The following is a 16,457-nucleotide window of genomic DNA, read 5'->3' as shown; positions in this document are numbered from 1 at the left end:
AAGGTGTCTTCACACAGTAGAATACATAACACTCCCATTCTCATGCAACAACCCCTTTTGTGAGCAAGTGACTATTTATGGGTGAAGGCATACACAAGCAGTGTTTTTCTACAGTTACCCCCTCAGTAATACTAGTTTCTCTGGTGTAGTACTAGAGAAAATGCATCACGGTGATTGTTGTACACTCCTTTACACCCTCCCAGCTACCACACCTTACAATTATGAAAATCTGTTTTACTGTGATTGTATGTATTTCGTTTATATGATATGTAGCACGTTTCTTACATAATTTTGAAAAAATGTCAGATGAATTAATGAAAATGTCTATAATAATGTAATATGCGATATTTAAAACACCCCAGAACAATTATTATGCTTACTGCATCTACAACACTAATGAGAGATTCTTAGCTGCTACTACTCTGCAACAATGCCAAATAGTAATTTTAATGTACCTGCATGTCAGCACAATAAGTTTATTTAGGTACAAGAATATTTAAGTATAATTATCAATAGCATCTCTACTATCTCAGCAACTGACAAACCTTGCTCACCGAGTTTAATCATTTGTAACTTTACACTTAAAGAGCCTTACAACTCCTTTTTATCACAACTACCTTTAGATGTCATAACAAAGAGAGCATATGTAAAATATGTAATAACTTACTTTATATGAACTCCAAGGAGAAAGTGTTGTAGGAAATTAAAAGTGCTGCACCAGCATACTAAAATTCTAAGAAAACATGATAGCCTTATACCTGGAGGGCATTCTGGGGATCAACGCCCCCAAGGCCCAGTCCACGACCAGGCCTCCCAGTGGATCAGGGCCTGATCAATTAGGCTGTTACTGGTGGCCGCACGTAGTCCAACATAAACCACAGCCTGGCTGATCTGGTACCGACTAAGTATCTGTCCAGCTCCTCCTTGAAGGCAGCAAGGGGCCTATTGGTAATTCCCCTTATGCATGGCAGGAGGCTGCTGAACAGTCTTGGGCCCCAGACACTTATGCCATTTTCTCTTGGTGTACCAATGGCACCTCTACCTTTCATTGGGGGTATTTTGCACCACCTGTCCAGTCTTACTTTCGTAGGGAGTGATATCTGTGTGCAGATTTGGGACCATTCCTTCTAGGATTTTCCAAGTGTAGATTATGGTATTTCTTGCCTGCATTCTAACGAGTACAAGTCAAGTGTTTCTAAGCATTCCCATTAGTTGAGGTGTTCAACAGAACTTGCATGTTTTGAGACAGACCGCGGGTTCAATCCCGGCCGGGGTATGGTTTGTATGTGCAGTAAAGGTTCTCTGTACACTCCAGCTCTGCTAATTTCACCTGCTTTGAAGAGAGATGTTAATGTACAGCATGTATAGCCGACATGGAAAAATTTTACTGGTGTGGATTGAAGATCAAACTATTCACAATATACCTTGAAGCTGAACCATTATCCAGTCCAAGATCCCAAGTCTCTTCAATTTTATAAAGGCTGAGAGTCAAGGAAGCAGCTGTTCCTTCATTTATTTCACCACTTCCCCTTTCACGCACCTCTGTGCGCTTGCTCTCCCTCAGTGGGCACCTAGCTATCTTGCAGTGCTCCCCTTCCTTTGTATTTGAAGGCTCGTCCTCCTTATTTCCCACTTCTACCACTACCACTACCTCTTCTACTACTACTACAACTACTGATGAAATTAAGACGTGTGGCGTCTGGTTGTCTTTGTTGTGGACGTTTCGCCATCCAGTGGCTGGCTGGATGGCGAAACGTCTACGATAGGGATGCCCGGGTGTTGCACATATGTCTTAATTTCATCTTGTCGGTATTATATACCATTCTTGTAGTAGTACTACTACTACTACTACCACCACCGCCACTTCCTGCCTATATATAGCCGTCCTGCACCACTCCTGGTTAGTGTGACTTTGTCAATGGTCCAAGTCGGACCGAAATGTCATCGTAAGCTTCTCTCTTTTATGTGCGGGTTGTGTATAAATTCAAAAGCTAGCAGAGGCTAGTTTTATCTCCTGACTTCCTACAATCAATACTATTCACCTCATCCTATATTAACCCTTTCAGGGTTTTGGCCGTACTAGTACGGCTTATGTGCCAGGGTCCTTGACGTACTAGTACTCAAATTCTAGCGCCTTCAAATCACGATAGAGGGAGACTTCTTTGGGACGAAATTGTTAGGGCTTCTAGACACAATAACAGTGATTGTAGGGGATTTTAACTTGAGTCAAATAGACTGGAATTCTCTGACCGGTAATCTGGAGTCCAGTGACTATGTAAATCGTTCAAGACTGTTTTCTGAAGCAGTGTGTAACAGAGCCTACTAGGGGTAATAATTTGCTTGACCTAGTCTTGTCAAATAAGGAAACACTCGTGAATAATCTGGAAATCACTGAAGAGCTTGGCGCAAGTGATCACAAATCCATCACTTTTAACATTAACTGGGAATACAGGAATAATGATAATACAGTAAAAATCCCTGATTTTTGTTCTGCCGATTATAATGGACTTAGGGAACACCTCCCAAATCTTGATTGGGGTTATCTAGCTAATGATTCTATTGACGATGATCATACTTATGATTACGAAGGGATCTGCGTTTACGATTCTTTTCTTAATCATGTACACCATGCTCAGAGTATATACATTCCCCAGAGAGAAATTAGATCTGATAATAACGATCCCAAATGGGTTAACAGGCGGCTAAAGCATTTATTAGGGGAGAAAAGGGGAATATATAGACGCATCAGGAGGGGAGAGGTTAACCTTACTGTCCAATATGTTCAGCTTAAAAGAGAAGTAAAAAAGGGGATTAGAAAGGCTAAATGTGACTATGAAATTAGAGTTGCAAATGAATCAAAGACCAATCCAAAGGGGTTCTTTCAAGTGTATAGGACAAAGGTTAAGGAAAAAGTAGGACCTCTGAAAATTGGGAATGGACAGCTGACGGATAATGAACTGGAAATGTGTTCCATATTTAATGACTGTTTTTTGTCAGCTTTTACACAGGAAGACATAAATGAGATTCCAGAAATTAACAATTATTCAGTTCCTGACGAATTCAAATTGACTAATATTACTGTCACGAGGGACATGGTTATCAAACAGATAGACAAACTGAAGCAAAATAAGTCCCCGGGGCCCGACGAGTTATTTTCCAGGGTACTTAAGGAATGCAAGATGGAACTTAGTCAGCCATTAATGACTGTGTTCAATGCATCCATCCTTACTGGTGTTGTGCCAGAGTTGTGGAAGATGGCCAATGTGGTGCCAATATTCAAATCAGGGGATAAGTCCACTCCTTCAAATTACCGTCCAATAAGCCTGACATCTATAGTTGGCAAATTACTAGAATCAATTATAGCTGACATTATTAGAAGTCATCTTGAAGAGCATAACTTGATAAATGAATCTCAGCATGGGTTTACGAGAGGTCGTTCCTGTCTGACAAACTTACTGACGTTCTTCAATAGAACATTTGAGGCAGTAGACAGTGATAAAGAATATGGTATTGTTTATTTGGATTTTAGTAAAGCATTCGATAGAGTACCTCACAAGAGACTCTTAAGAAAAGTGGCAGCTCATGGTATAGGAGGTAAAGTTCTAGCATGGATAGAGGCATGGCTTACCAATAGAAAGCATAGTTTCCATTAATGGGTTCAAATTAGAATGGGGCTTAGTTACTAGTGGCATTCCACAGGGATCAGTTTTAGGCCCTCTCTTGTTCATAATTTACATTAATGACCTTGATGAAGGGATTACGAGTGACATGAGCAAGTTTGCTGATGATACAAAGATAGGCCGTATGATTCATTCTGAGGAGGACAGCAATGAACTGCAGGAGGATTTAGACAAATTAATGTCTTGGTCTGAAAAATGGCAGATGAAGTTCAATGTGGATAAGTGTAAGGTACTGGTCCTTGGTAATGAAAATAACCCTCGAAGCTATAAACTAGGTGAAGCAGAGCTTCATCATACAGTGTGTGAAAAGGACTTGGGAGTCATGGTAAGCAGAAACCTAAAGCCAAGGCAGCAGTGCCTAAGTGTGCGCAACAAGGCAAACAGATTACTTGGATTTATCTCAAGAAGTATAAGTAACAGAAGCCCAAAAGTTATTTTACAGCTCTATACATCACTGGTGAGGCCTCGTTTAGATTATGCTGCTCAGTTTTGGTCTCCTTACTACAGGAGAACATACAGAGAAGAATGACTAAAATGATTTACTGTGTAAGGAATCTCCCGCATAAAGATAGACTTAAAGCCTTAAATCTTCACTCTCTGGAGAGACGTAGAATGAGAAGAGATATCATTGAGGTGTATAAGTGGATGACGGGCATAAACAAAGGAGATAATAAGGTATTGAGGGTGTTGAACCAGGTAAGAACCAGAAATAATGGATTTAAGTTGGATAAATTTAGATTTAGAAAGAACATAGGTAAGTACTGGTTTTCTAACAGAGTTGTGGATGCTTGGAACAATCTTCCCAGAGGGATGATAGAGGCTATGACCTTGGGTAGCTTTAAGAAGAGATTGGACAAATATATGAGTGGGAGGGGCTGGGTTTGATTAGTGTCATTGGGTATGGGAGTTAATTCTTGGGAAGCTTTGGGTAAAGGTCGTTTTGATGAGGACCTGCCTTGTATGGGCCAGTAAGCCTTCTGCAGTGTTCCTCCATTGTTATGTTCTTAAAGCTGGTAGGCCTACATATGAAAGAATGGGTCTATAAGAACATAAGAAAGAAGGAACACTGCAACAGGCCTACTGACCCATGCAGAGCAGGTCCATAACCCCCCCATATTAAACCAATGACCCCCCCCCCCTGGATTAACCCAATGACCCACCCAGACTGGTCATCTCCACTCAAGGATGGAGCACTGCACCAGACCCAGCAGCACAAGCTAGTCAGGTCCAACTCTCACCCATCCACACCCACTCATGTATTTATCTAACCTATTTTTAAAACTACACAACGTTTTAGCCTCAATAACTGTACTTGGGAGTTTGTTCCACTCATCCACAACTCTATTACCAAACCAGTGCTTTCCTATATCCTTCCTCAATCTGAATTTTTCCAACTTGAAACCACTGCTGAGAGTCCTGTCTTGGCTGGAAATTTTCAGCACGCTATTTACATCCCCTTTATTTATTCCTGTTTTCCATTTATACACCTCGATCATATCCCCCCTAATTCTACGCCTTTCGAGAGAGTGTGCAGATTTAGGGCCCTCAGTCTATCCTCTTAGGGAAGATTTCTGATACATGGGATCATCTTTGTCATCCTCCTCTGTACGTTTTCCAGAGCATTTATATCCATTCTGTAATACGGTGACCAGAACTGAGCAGCATAGTCTAAATGAGGCCTAACCAATGATATATATAGTTGAAGAACAACCTGAGGACTTTTATTATTTATACTTCTAGATATGAAGCCAAGAACTCTTAGCTTTATTGCAAACACTAATGCACTGTTGTCCTGGTTTTAGATTACTGCTAACCAGAACTCCTAAATCCTTTTCGCAATCAGTAGTACTAAGATCTACATTATTTAGTTTATATGTGGCATGGTTATTTAACTGTCCAACATTTAGAACTTTGCATTTGTCAATATTAAACTGCATCTGCCACTTCTCTGACCATTGCATCAGTCTATTCAAATCATCCTGAAGTGCTCTAGTGTCCTAATTAGAATGAACTGGACGGCCTATTTTGATGTCATCAGCAAATTTACTTATGTTGCTATTTATTCCCTCATCTATGTCGTTTATGTAAATTGTGAACAACGGGCCCAACACTGACCCCTGAGGAACACTGCTTGTGACGTGCCCCCATTCTGATTTCTCCCCATTTATGCAAACACTCTGCTGTCTATTTGTCAGCCATGCCTCTACCCAGGAAAAAATTTCTCCTATTGTGTGTGCCTTAAGTTTCCTCAATAGCCTCTTATGTGGAACTCTATCAAAAGCCTTACTGAAGTCCATATACACAATATATTCATTACCATGATCTACCTCCTCAAACACCTTAGTGAAAAGCGTTAGTAGATTCCTAAGACAGGAACGCCCCTTTGTAAAACCGTGTTGAGATCCATTAATCTATCTGTGCCTGTCAAGAGGGCTACGAATTGCTTCGGCAATTATTGGTTCCACAAATTTTCCCACTATGGAGGTAAGGCTTATTGGTCTATAGTTCGAAGCCATGGACCTGTCACCTGCCTTGTAAATAGGTATTACATTTGCCATTTTCCACTTATCAGGCACTATGCCAGTTTGTAGTGTTATGTTAAAAAGATTAGCCAAAGGTATGCTAAGTTCCTCTTTACATTCCTTTAACACCCTTGCAAACAGTTCATCAGGACCTGGGGATTTATTAGGTTTTAGTTTCTCTATTTGTCTGTGGACCATGTCACTAGTTACCACAATCATACATAGTTTATCATCATCCTGTTCTACATAATCTATTATTTCAGGAATATCGCTAGTATTTTCCTGGGTGAAAACAGAAGTAGGTATTTAGAATTTCACACATTCTTATCACTGTCAGTGATCTGACCAGTGTTACTCTTAAGTGGGCCAATCTTGTCCCTAATCTTGCTTCTGTATACCCGAAAGAACCCTTTTGGGTTCGTCTTTGAATCCCTTGCAACCTTAGCCTCATAATCCCTTTTTGCTTTTCTTATTCCTTTCTTTATTTCTCTCTTTAATTGAATATATTGTTATCTTAACTGCCCATTCCCTCTTTTGTTATGCCTATATATGCCTCTCTCTTGACCAATGAGATATTTTAATCTATTGCTCATCCATTTGGGATCATTTTTGTTAGATCTAATTTCCCTACTCGGAACAAAAGTTGTCCGGGCAGCTAGAACTATGCTTTGGAAAACGTCATGTTGGCAACCAAGATCACCTACCTGACCCATAGTCAGGACACCCCAATTTAGCCCACCCAGGTAATTTTTCAGTTTCATGAAGTCGGCCAAGCGAAAATCCGGGTCAGAGATTTGATTGCAGTTATCTGGGTAGTTCCATGATATATTGAAACTAAGTGATTTGTGATCACTTTCCCCAAGCTCAAGATTATTAATTATTGAATCTTTGTTGGCGAGAACCAAGTCAAACAGATTGTTTCCTCTAGTTGGTTCTGTCACAACCTGTTCTAAAAAGCAATCCTGAACAGTATCAAGAAAGTCACTAGATTCAAGATTTCCTGTCATATTGTTCCAATCAATTTGTCTAAAGTTAAAATCTCCCATTATCACAACATTTTCATACCTAGATGCCTTACGAATTTCGTTCCATAACAGCTTACTGCCCTCCCTATCAAGGTTTGGGGGCCTATAAATCACACCCAAAATTAATTTGTCACGTCCCTCGAGAAACTGTAGCCAAACAGATTCTGTGTTCGATGTTTCTAATCTTATATCACATCTATGACAACAATTTAAATTTTCTCTGACATACATCGCCACACCACCACCCTTCCTGTTGACCTTATCAGTGGGGAATAGTTTATAACCCTGTATGTTGCATTCAGAAGGCATTTCTCTATCTTTCAGGTTGAACCAGGTCTCAGTTATACCAATAATATCTATTACCTACACTTGCAAGTAATCTTAGCTCATCTATCTTATTTCTTAGACACCTACTATTTGTATAGTAAACCTTAAGGTTGGAGGCAGGAGCCGTTTCAGTGCTCTCAAGAAAAAAATTCAAAAAATTATGGAAATAAGTTATTCATACAGAAAAATAGCTTAACTCTTTGACAACACAATGGTACAAGAATCAATGTTCTACAATGTTTCTACAAGAAATTATAGTCATTTATATCAGGTATGGTGGCGGCGATGTAGGTAGCAATATTTCGATATAAAAGAGTTACTCCTCGTCTCCATGTTGTATTCTTTGGTCTGTGAGTGATAGAAAACGGTGTTTTGAAGATGATAACTGCACTAAAACATCAGTTTACTAAGAAATACACCAAAAAAAACGCGATTTCCGCGAAAAAAAAAAAATTTGACGGCAGGTAGGTCTGCGTTCTAGGCCTATATCTCGGAAGTAACTTATTCACTTATTTCGCTTTACCACTCCATTATTAATGATTGTATTGAAATGATTTTCACAGACAATATAAAACAAAGTGTGTTTTGAACATACAATTTTTTGGAATATCTCAAATATTTTTGATTTTGTGGGGGGTAAAAGGCAGATATTTTGGCGAATGCCAAAAATTCTGTCAAATGTATTTTTTTTAACATGATAATAAGATATATTAGATGAAATGGCTATGTAAAAACGTCGTGCTAGTTGTATTCTAACAGTTGGGAATGTCGGAAGTGCCACTCGTAGTGCCAATTAGTCAGGTCATGCTGCCATATATCAAAATTATGTTAATAGTTTTTTCTATGTTGTTTGTTTGTTGGCCAAGCATACTGAAACTTTGTTACATTCTTCTACATATGCACCTCTAAAAGTACACCAAAAATAAATCGGTTGAAAAATAAAGAAAATGAAAATGAAAGATGGGGGTTCAGCCTTAACCCTTTCAGGGTCCAAGGCCAAAATCTGAAGTGGTGCCCCAGTGTCCAAGAATTTTCAAAAAAAAAAAAGTTATTTTTTCTTATGAAATGGTAGAGAATCTTTTTGTGAATGTAATAAAACAAAAAGTACGAAATTTGATGGAAAATTGACGAAATTATGCTCTCGTGAATTTTGATGTGTCAGCGATATTTACGAATCGGCGATTTTGCCGACTTTGACTCCCATTTTAGGCCAATTACATTATTCCAGTCGACCAAATTCTCAGCTATTTCACTAGTATTACTTCTATTCTATCGATTGAGCACAAGAAATCGCCAAGTCAACTGTTTCAACTACAAAATAAAATGACCGGAAATTGGTAATTTGGCCAATTTAACACAAAGTTCAAAATATTCCAATTTCAAAATAGGGTCCAGAATAAACAATGTAGGTATTCCTGGCACTAAACTAACATTTCCTCTGTTCATTAGTTGTGTTTTGAGGCTTTACAAATACAGTGGACCCCCGCATACCGTTGGCATCCCATAACGATTAATCCGCATACCGCTTGCTTTAATCGCAAAAATTTTGCCTCGCATACCGCTTAAAAACCCGCTCACCGCTGTTCGTCCGAGACGCGTCCAATGTGCGCCTTAGCCAGCCTCACATGTTCCGCCGGTGGCATTGTTTACCAGCCAGCCTCCGCGGTAGCATCCAAGCATACAATCATAACATTTCGTATTATTACAGTGTTTTTGGTGATTTTATCTGGAAAATAAGTGACCATGGGCCCCAAGAAAGCTTCTAGTGCCAACCCTACAGCAATAAGGGTGAGAATTACTATAGAGATGAAGAAAAAGATCATTGATAAGTATGAAAGTGGAGTGCGTGTCTCTGAGCTGGCCAGGTTGTATAATAAACCCCAATCAACCATCGCTACTATTGGTGGTACAGCTGCTGCTGCTGCTGCTGCACTGTCAGCTGCTGCTGCTGTAGCATCGTCTGCTGCTGCTGCAGCATCGTCTGCTGCTGCTGTAGCATCGTCTGCTGCTGCTGTAGCATCGTCTGCTGCTGCTGTAGCATCGTCTGCTGCTGCTGTAGCATCGTCTGCTGCTGCTGTAGCATCGTCTGCTGCTGCTGTAGCATCGTCTGCTGCTGCTGTAGCATCGTCTGCTGCTGCTGTAGCACTGTTGTTGGTGTGGCTTATTGAGAATATACCAAGAAACAATTAACCCTAGAGGATTTGCCACCCAGGATAACCCAAAAAAGTCGGTGTCATCGAAGACTGTAACTTATTTCCATTGGGGTCCTTAATCTTGTCTCCCAGGATGCAACCCACACCAGTCGACTAACACCCAGGTGAACAGGGAAAAATGCCTGGAACTAGTGCTCATATTGGTGAATTTAAAGCCAGCAAAGGTTGGTTTGAGAGATTTAAGAATCGTAGTGACATACACAGTGTGATAAGGCATGTTCTGGAAGAAAATACCAAACAGGACCTACAGTACTCAGGAGGAAAAGGCACTCCCAGGACACAGTGTCTCATCAGTCATTGCTGCATCTTCAATAAAGGTAAGTGTCATTTATTCTTCATTTAGTAGACTAGTACATGCACAATATATACTGTGCATGTACTACTATACTATTGTGCATGTATCCTTCTCTGTGTGTAGGAAAATGTATATTTCACGTGGTAAAAATTTTTTTTTCATACTTTTGGGTGTCTTGCACGGATTAATTTGATTTCCATTATTTCTTATGGGGAAAATTCATTCGCATACCGATTATTTCGCATACCAACGAGCCCTCTTGCACGGATTAAAATCGGTATGCGGGGGTCCACTGTAAATTCCATTTTGATTTTTTATTCACATAATAAATTTTTATTCACACCAAAAAATAGAAGATTTACTGTTATGCAATATTGTAATAATTGTATAAATATCATCACCACATTTGTGAATGTATATTAGACCCACCAGCTGGCGTGTATTAGACGTGTGAGGTCGTTTGTTTACTCTTGAACATCGGCAAAAATTTAACATTTCCGCCACTTTGAGCTCAATTTCAAGCCATTTCCAGTGCTAACACCAATCAAAATTATCTCTATTTCTGTAATATGTCTTCCATTCTATCAAATGAGACCAAGAAATCACAAATACAACTATAAAAAACATACGAAAAAACACTGCAAAGTCGCTGTTTTAATCGAAAATCATGGTCTCAGTTTTTTTTCTCTCATTATACACAGTGTGCTGCAGGATTTGTTTTATGTGGTGCACACATACCACATAGATGTATTCTCTCATATCTAGGCCCAAATTTACCACTCGCAGTTTATCAGAGTGAGCTGAGCTCATGACGTAGATCTACGGTTCGGACCCTGAACGTAAAGCCGTAGATCTACGGGACGGACCCTGAAAGGGTTAAAGCAGCTGCCACTATCACTGCTGGTGACCATTCCTTCCTTACCAGCTAAATCCTTCTCACACTCGCTCCCAAACTAATCTATGCTAAGCTTCAGCCTCCTATTTTCCTCCTAAAGAAGTAGAATCTCCTTCTTCAACACTTGAACCTGAGATTCTAAAACACTACAACAAGCCATGGTGCTTGGTAACAGCCCACGCTAACTCCCAAGAGCTTAGGCAGGTATGACCGCAGGCGACCACTGACCTAAGCGTACTGGCCACTGACCTCAGTGGTCTGTGTGCAGTATAAAAAAAATCCTGCAGCACAGTGCGTAATGAGAAAAAAAAAAAAACTGACCGTTTTTGGATTAAAACAGCGACTTTGCACTGCATTTTCATATGGTATTTATTGTTTTATTCTAGTTTTCCTGGTCTCATTTTATAGAATGGAAGACACATTACAGAAATTGAGATGATTTTGACTGGTTTTACAACGAAAAGTACCTTGAAATTGAGCTCAAAGTAGCAGAAATGTTCGATTTTTACCAAAGTTCAAAAGTAAACGAATCATGCTAAGCCTGAGTCTAATATTCTTTCACAAGTGCACCGATATTATTTATACCACTTCTATACTAATGCAGTAGTCTGCATAACAGTAATTTTTTTTTTTTGTGAGAATAAAAATTCAAAATGGACAGCAAAAGAATGTAAGAGGGGCGTGGGGACGTGACTAATGAACAGAGGAAATGTTATTTTAGTGCCAGGAATTTCTTCTTAGTTTATTCTGGACCCTATTTGGAAATTGGCATCTTTTGAAATTTGTGTGAAATTGGCCAAATTGCTAAATTCTGACCACTGTATTGGATAGTTGAAATCGGTAAATGGGTGGTTTCTTGTACTCATTCAATAGAAAAAATGGAGTTCTAGCAAAATAGGTACGATTTTTTACTAGTACACTGGAATTGGCCGAAAATAGGGCTCAAAGTGGGCAAAATCGCCGATGCGTAAACATCGTCAAGACCGCTAACTTCGCAAGAGCATAATTCTTTAAAGTTTTCCATCAAATTTCGTACTTTTGGTGTTGTTATGATCGGGAAAAGTTTCTCTATCTTTTCATAAGAATTTTTTTTTTTTTTTTGAAATTTGGGGGACCCTGAGAACAAGTCTCTGAGGGGGGCTTGTGGACCCTGAAAGGGTTTAGACCAAAAATATTTTAACCCTTAAACTGTCCAAACATAGATCTACATTCACTTGCTTAGGGCTCTGAATATTTTTTGGAGGAAAAAAAAAAATTAAAATGAAGAGCGCATTTTTCCCGGCATCCACGAATTTTGTCATACTCTGCACATTGAGTGCACAAACCCATTCTCTCATGTCTAGGGAACTCAGACCTATCATGCCAAAGTTGAAAGCATGTAAAATAAAATGTAGAGCTACGTTCGGAGTGCTTTGCACGCGAACGTAGATCTACGTTTGGACAGTTTAAGGGTTAGGGTAATCAAGGAGTGTACTGCATATACATTTTACTTTTTTTTAAGCCTATTAGCTCTATTGCTAACTTAATATATGATAGTATAAACACATTAACAGGCATTTATATGCATTTAAGTGAAAAAAATAAAAAGGGAGATTTGCTCTATGGCAGTAGCCTGGAACCTAACCTGCTATATAAGTGGGGCCTTACTGTACAAGTATTAATTTTTTATCAAATTAATTGGCAAAGATTGGTTAAGTACTGTAGAGTTAATTAAAAACTGATATTTTCTCTTTTCTTTTTACCCAATGCACTGATATTTTATTCTCAAATTATCTACACATCTGATAAAAATTGAGAATATAATACAAATTCATTTGGTTACAAAATATAAAAAGGAAAAAAATTCAACTGTATTGTATATGGAAATTAGGTGGAAGACTACAGTACTGAGGAAGTAGTTTTTCAGCAATCACCTGATCATAGCACTTTCCACCAATGAAATCATAATGGTAAATGCCATGCACAACCATTAATAATGGATTAATTACTGTACCTACCTGGATCCAAATAATCCTAATAACAGAAGACACTTCAAAGCAAGCTTTATCTAAGCATTTTGCTGTATTGACCTTTGTGAAGTCAACTATGAAACATTAAAGACCAAAGAACAAAAAGGCACAATACTATGATTGGAACAATGCACAAATAACACACACGAGAGAGAGGAGCTTACGACAACGTTTTGCTCCTCATTCTTCTGTTAGTGTGTCTTTGTAAATGGTCAAAGTCGGACCAAAATGTCATCATAAGCTCCTCTCTCTGTGCAGGTTATTTGTGTCAGAGAACAAAGGGTCCTAATAAAAGCTTGTTTTTAACTTGCATCTTTTGTATACCTACTGCCTTAACTATTTTTTAGGGTGGTCATTTGGTATTTTTCTCAAAATGCTATTTAAAATGAAAATTATTTCACCTATTTTTTATAGAGAATGTTCCCTTAATCAAGACAATACTGAAAATACAATTTCCTTATAACATCTAATCTACTTCACTAACTTGGATATCAGGAGTGTTCTCCTTGAAGCGGATGGCCGGCATGGGAAAATCAACTCTGTCAATATATGAAGGTGTACCATTCATGCCAAAGCCTACAACATCACGGTTACCAATTTTTGATACGGTAGATGCAGCTGCTGTTTGCTGACGGCTGACCTGCTGGATGGTTAAGGCCAGCGCCCGGCGGTACATTGGGTTCAATGCCATCTGTGAAATTGAATATTTCTTTAAAGTGACACTTTACTCACTAGAAGCCTTGTTATCAGTGGAGCCCTTTCAGTAATGTCACCCGACATGCAATGAGAAGTAATTTTTACTGAAAACTTCAATGTAGCCAGATTTTGCCTTCTTTAAAATACTGGAATAAATTACCAAATCATGTTGAGCTATTTAAGGTTCAAGCATTATTCTGTAACATTGTATGCCTACAATAATACTGGGTTCAACTGTTAGTAATAAAATAAAATACGTATACTCAAATGCAATAATTATTCATGGGGGAGCACCAAACATGTAGAGGTCACACTATACCTGGAAGAATGGAAAGCATTAAGGTTCAATCCAGGTAAAATTCCTTATGTCAAGAGATCCACAATGGTATCAAGGAACCTCCCTTTAAAGGATCAAAATGTAATTGCTGTAATCATGAAATTTTATTTCACATTAGTAATTTTACTTTCAAGATTTCATTTGGAGTATTAACCCAGGATATCCAGAGAAAACCCATGGAACTTACTTCCATTGAGGTTCTTTGGTTCTCTTCACCAGGATGCACCTTAACAGTCAACTAATACCCAGGTACTTAATTACTGCTATATAAACAGAGCAAAAATTATAAGGAAAAACCATTCCCACCAGCCTCAAGATGAAACCCTGACCCTTCTGCCAAGAGCCGAAGGTGCTACCACGATCACACCAATCAAGTGAAGGTGCAGAGAAAGGGGGGGGGGAGAAATGACAGCTTTATTGCCAACTGAACTTGACACTGGCATATCTTGTGATAGCAAGAAAATAGCTTGTGAACAGGTATGTTGCCTTAAACCTGCTGCTCCTGTTCACCTAGTAGTAAGTAGGTACCTTGGTATTAACTGGCTGTTGTGGGTCACATCCTGGGGAAGATGAGACTGTTTGGAATTTTTACCTGGAGAGTTAGCCATCCAGGAAAACTAAATAAAGCCCACTTGTCACCAGAACTCTTGTCTCTATTAGGGTCCTTTAACTGTCTCCCCTAGGATACAATGCACAACAGTTGACTCACCTAGGGACCTACCTACTGCTAGGTCAACAGGGGCAGCAGGTGTATGGAAACCCCAAATGTTTCACCTGTGCTGGGATCAATCCCCAGTCCCTCAGCAAGCTGAAGATGCTATCAACTGAGCCACAAGCACCCACAATACTAAGCCACAAGTTCAAAGGACCCCAATGGAGCAAGAGTCCCCAAAGATGCAATGACTACCGAATTATCCTGGGTAACTAACCCTCCAGGTTAAAAATTTGAATTTTTTTTATTAGTCTTGCCAAACAAATTTTTTAGATATAGATTGTAATTGTGTTGTGCTTTAACACTGCATACGTCTAAATAATACACACAAACATACCACGGGCAGGGATAGAACCCGTGATCATTTAAAACTTCATACCAACACGCTAGCCAATACACACTTTAAATGGAAATTTTTTCCTAATTTAGCACATGCTATATCCTAGGTTATAACCTTCATATATCTATAGTGAAATATGGAGCAAATCAAAATCAATATGGGATTTTCCCAATTAGGCACTTAAGTTATAATATTTTCATACATCAAAATCAATATAATAATAAATAATATCTTTATTTACTACAAGTACATGTACATGGTATACAGTCCTAGCAGACATCAGTGACATACTACTATACAGAAAGCCGCTTGTTATGCTGAACATTTTGGGCAATTAGGTCAGTTTTGTCCCAGGATGCGACCCACACCAGTCCAGTAACACCCAGGTACCCATTTCAAACTGATGAGTGAGCAAGGACAGGGACAGGTGTCTTATGGAAACACGTCCCTAACGTTTTCCAGTCGTACCGGAGGAGATTCGAACCCCGGACCTCAGTGTGTGAGCAGAGTGCACTGATGATCCAGCTACGGAAATTTATGTACCGTGTATACAATTGCCTCGACCATAATTATCAATCTCTCTTCTTAAAAAGTAATTAACTTAAGTATTAGGAATAATAAAAATAGACTGTCACTTAGTCTTCCTCTATGAGCTCTACAGGAGGCGTGATAAACATTGCGTAAAAATCAGCTGATCTCGAGGCCTATAATTTTATAGCCCCCCACCGGCCGCTTCCGGCCCACACCTTATTTATCCACTTCCCCTCAATGTATGTGACTCTAAACTTCTCATCATCACCTCAAACACATCCTCCTAGCTCCCATCAATCACATACAAAAACACATGCTGAGGTTTAACACTTAAAATCCCGCGAAATAACAAACCTCAGAGAAGCAGACGAAGCAGCAGCCAACGGGAACGTCAGGGAGCTACTCCGACCTGCACCATCATCCTCACTAACACTTTACTACCACTAATTTCAATAATATCATCATCTTATAAGCTCTTTATAAAATTATATATTAAAAATTATTTTACGCTGTAATTTCTAAGTTCTACTTTAAATAAAAGTATTATTAGTTCAGGAAAACAAAATCAATTTTGTAACAAGATGTAATATGAATTAGTTGGCAGATTAGCAGAAATAATACATATAAGACTTGCCAGGCCGTCAGTGCTATTAATAATAAACATGCCAGTAATGACATTATTAATTTTGTTATTGTGTCTATATTTTTATACAATTTAACTGGGAATTATTTTACCATAAGTAATGGTTTAAAAATCTGAGGCAGCTTAGATGGCTTTGGCAGCTATTCCAACGCGTAATTTTAAACAATCAAATTTCCAAATAAAGGAAAGTGCCACTGTTGGTACTGATTTTGTATGGTCAAAATAAAGCTAT

The 16,457-nt window shown here is 38.9% G+C and overlaps 1 protein-coding gene across 1 annotated transcript in view; it reads right to left on the bottom strand.

Annotated features, from left to right (window-relative positions):
- Window positions 1-16,053, bottom strand: part of LOC128687599 (cytochrome c oxidase subunit 4 isoform 1, mitochondrial) — a 25,864-nt gene extending 9,811 nt beyond the window's left edge. The window contains exons 1-2 of the mRNA XM_053775144.2: window positions 15,937-16,053; window positions 13,451-13,657 (exon numbers count right to left, since the gene is read on the bottom strand). Of these exons, the coding sequence (XP_053631119.1) occupies window positions 13,451-13,657 (207 nt within the window). The 5' untranslated portion in view covers window positions 15,937-16,053. The remainder of the gene's footprint in view (window positions 1-13,450; window positions 13,658-15,936) is intronic.
- Between the last annotated feature and the right edge of the window lie 404 nt (window positions 16,054-16,457).

The sequence above is a fragment of the Cherax quadricarinatus genome, chromosome 11 (genome assembly GCF_038502225.1).
Source record: "Cherax quadricarinatus isolate ZL_2023a chromosome 11, ASM3850222v1, whole genome shotgun sequence".
Lineage (NCBI taxonomy): Eukaryota > Metazoa > Arthropoda > Malacostraca > Decapoda > Parastacidae > Cherax > Cherax quadricarinatus.
Note: the sequence above shows the minus strand (reverse complement) of the source record. Positions and strands in the feature narration are given on the sequence as shown.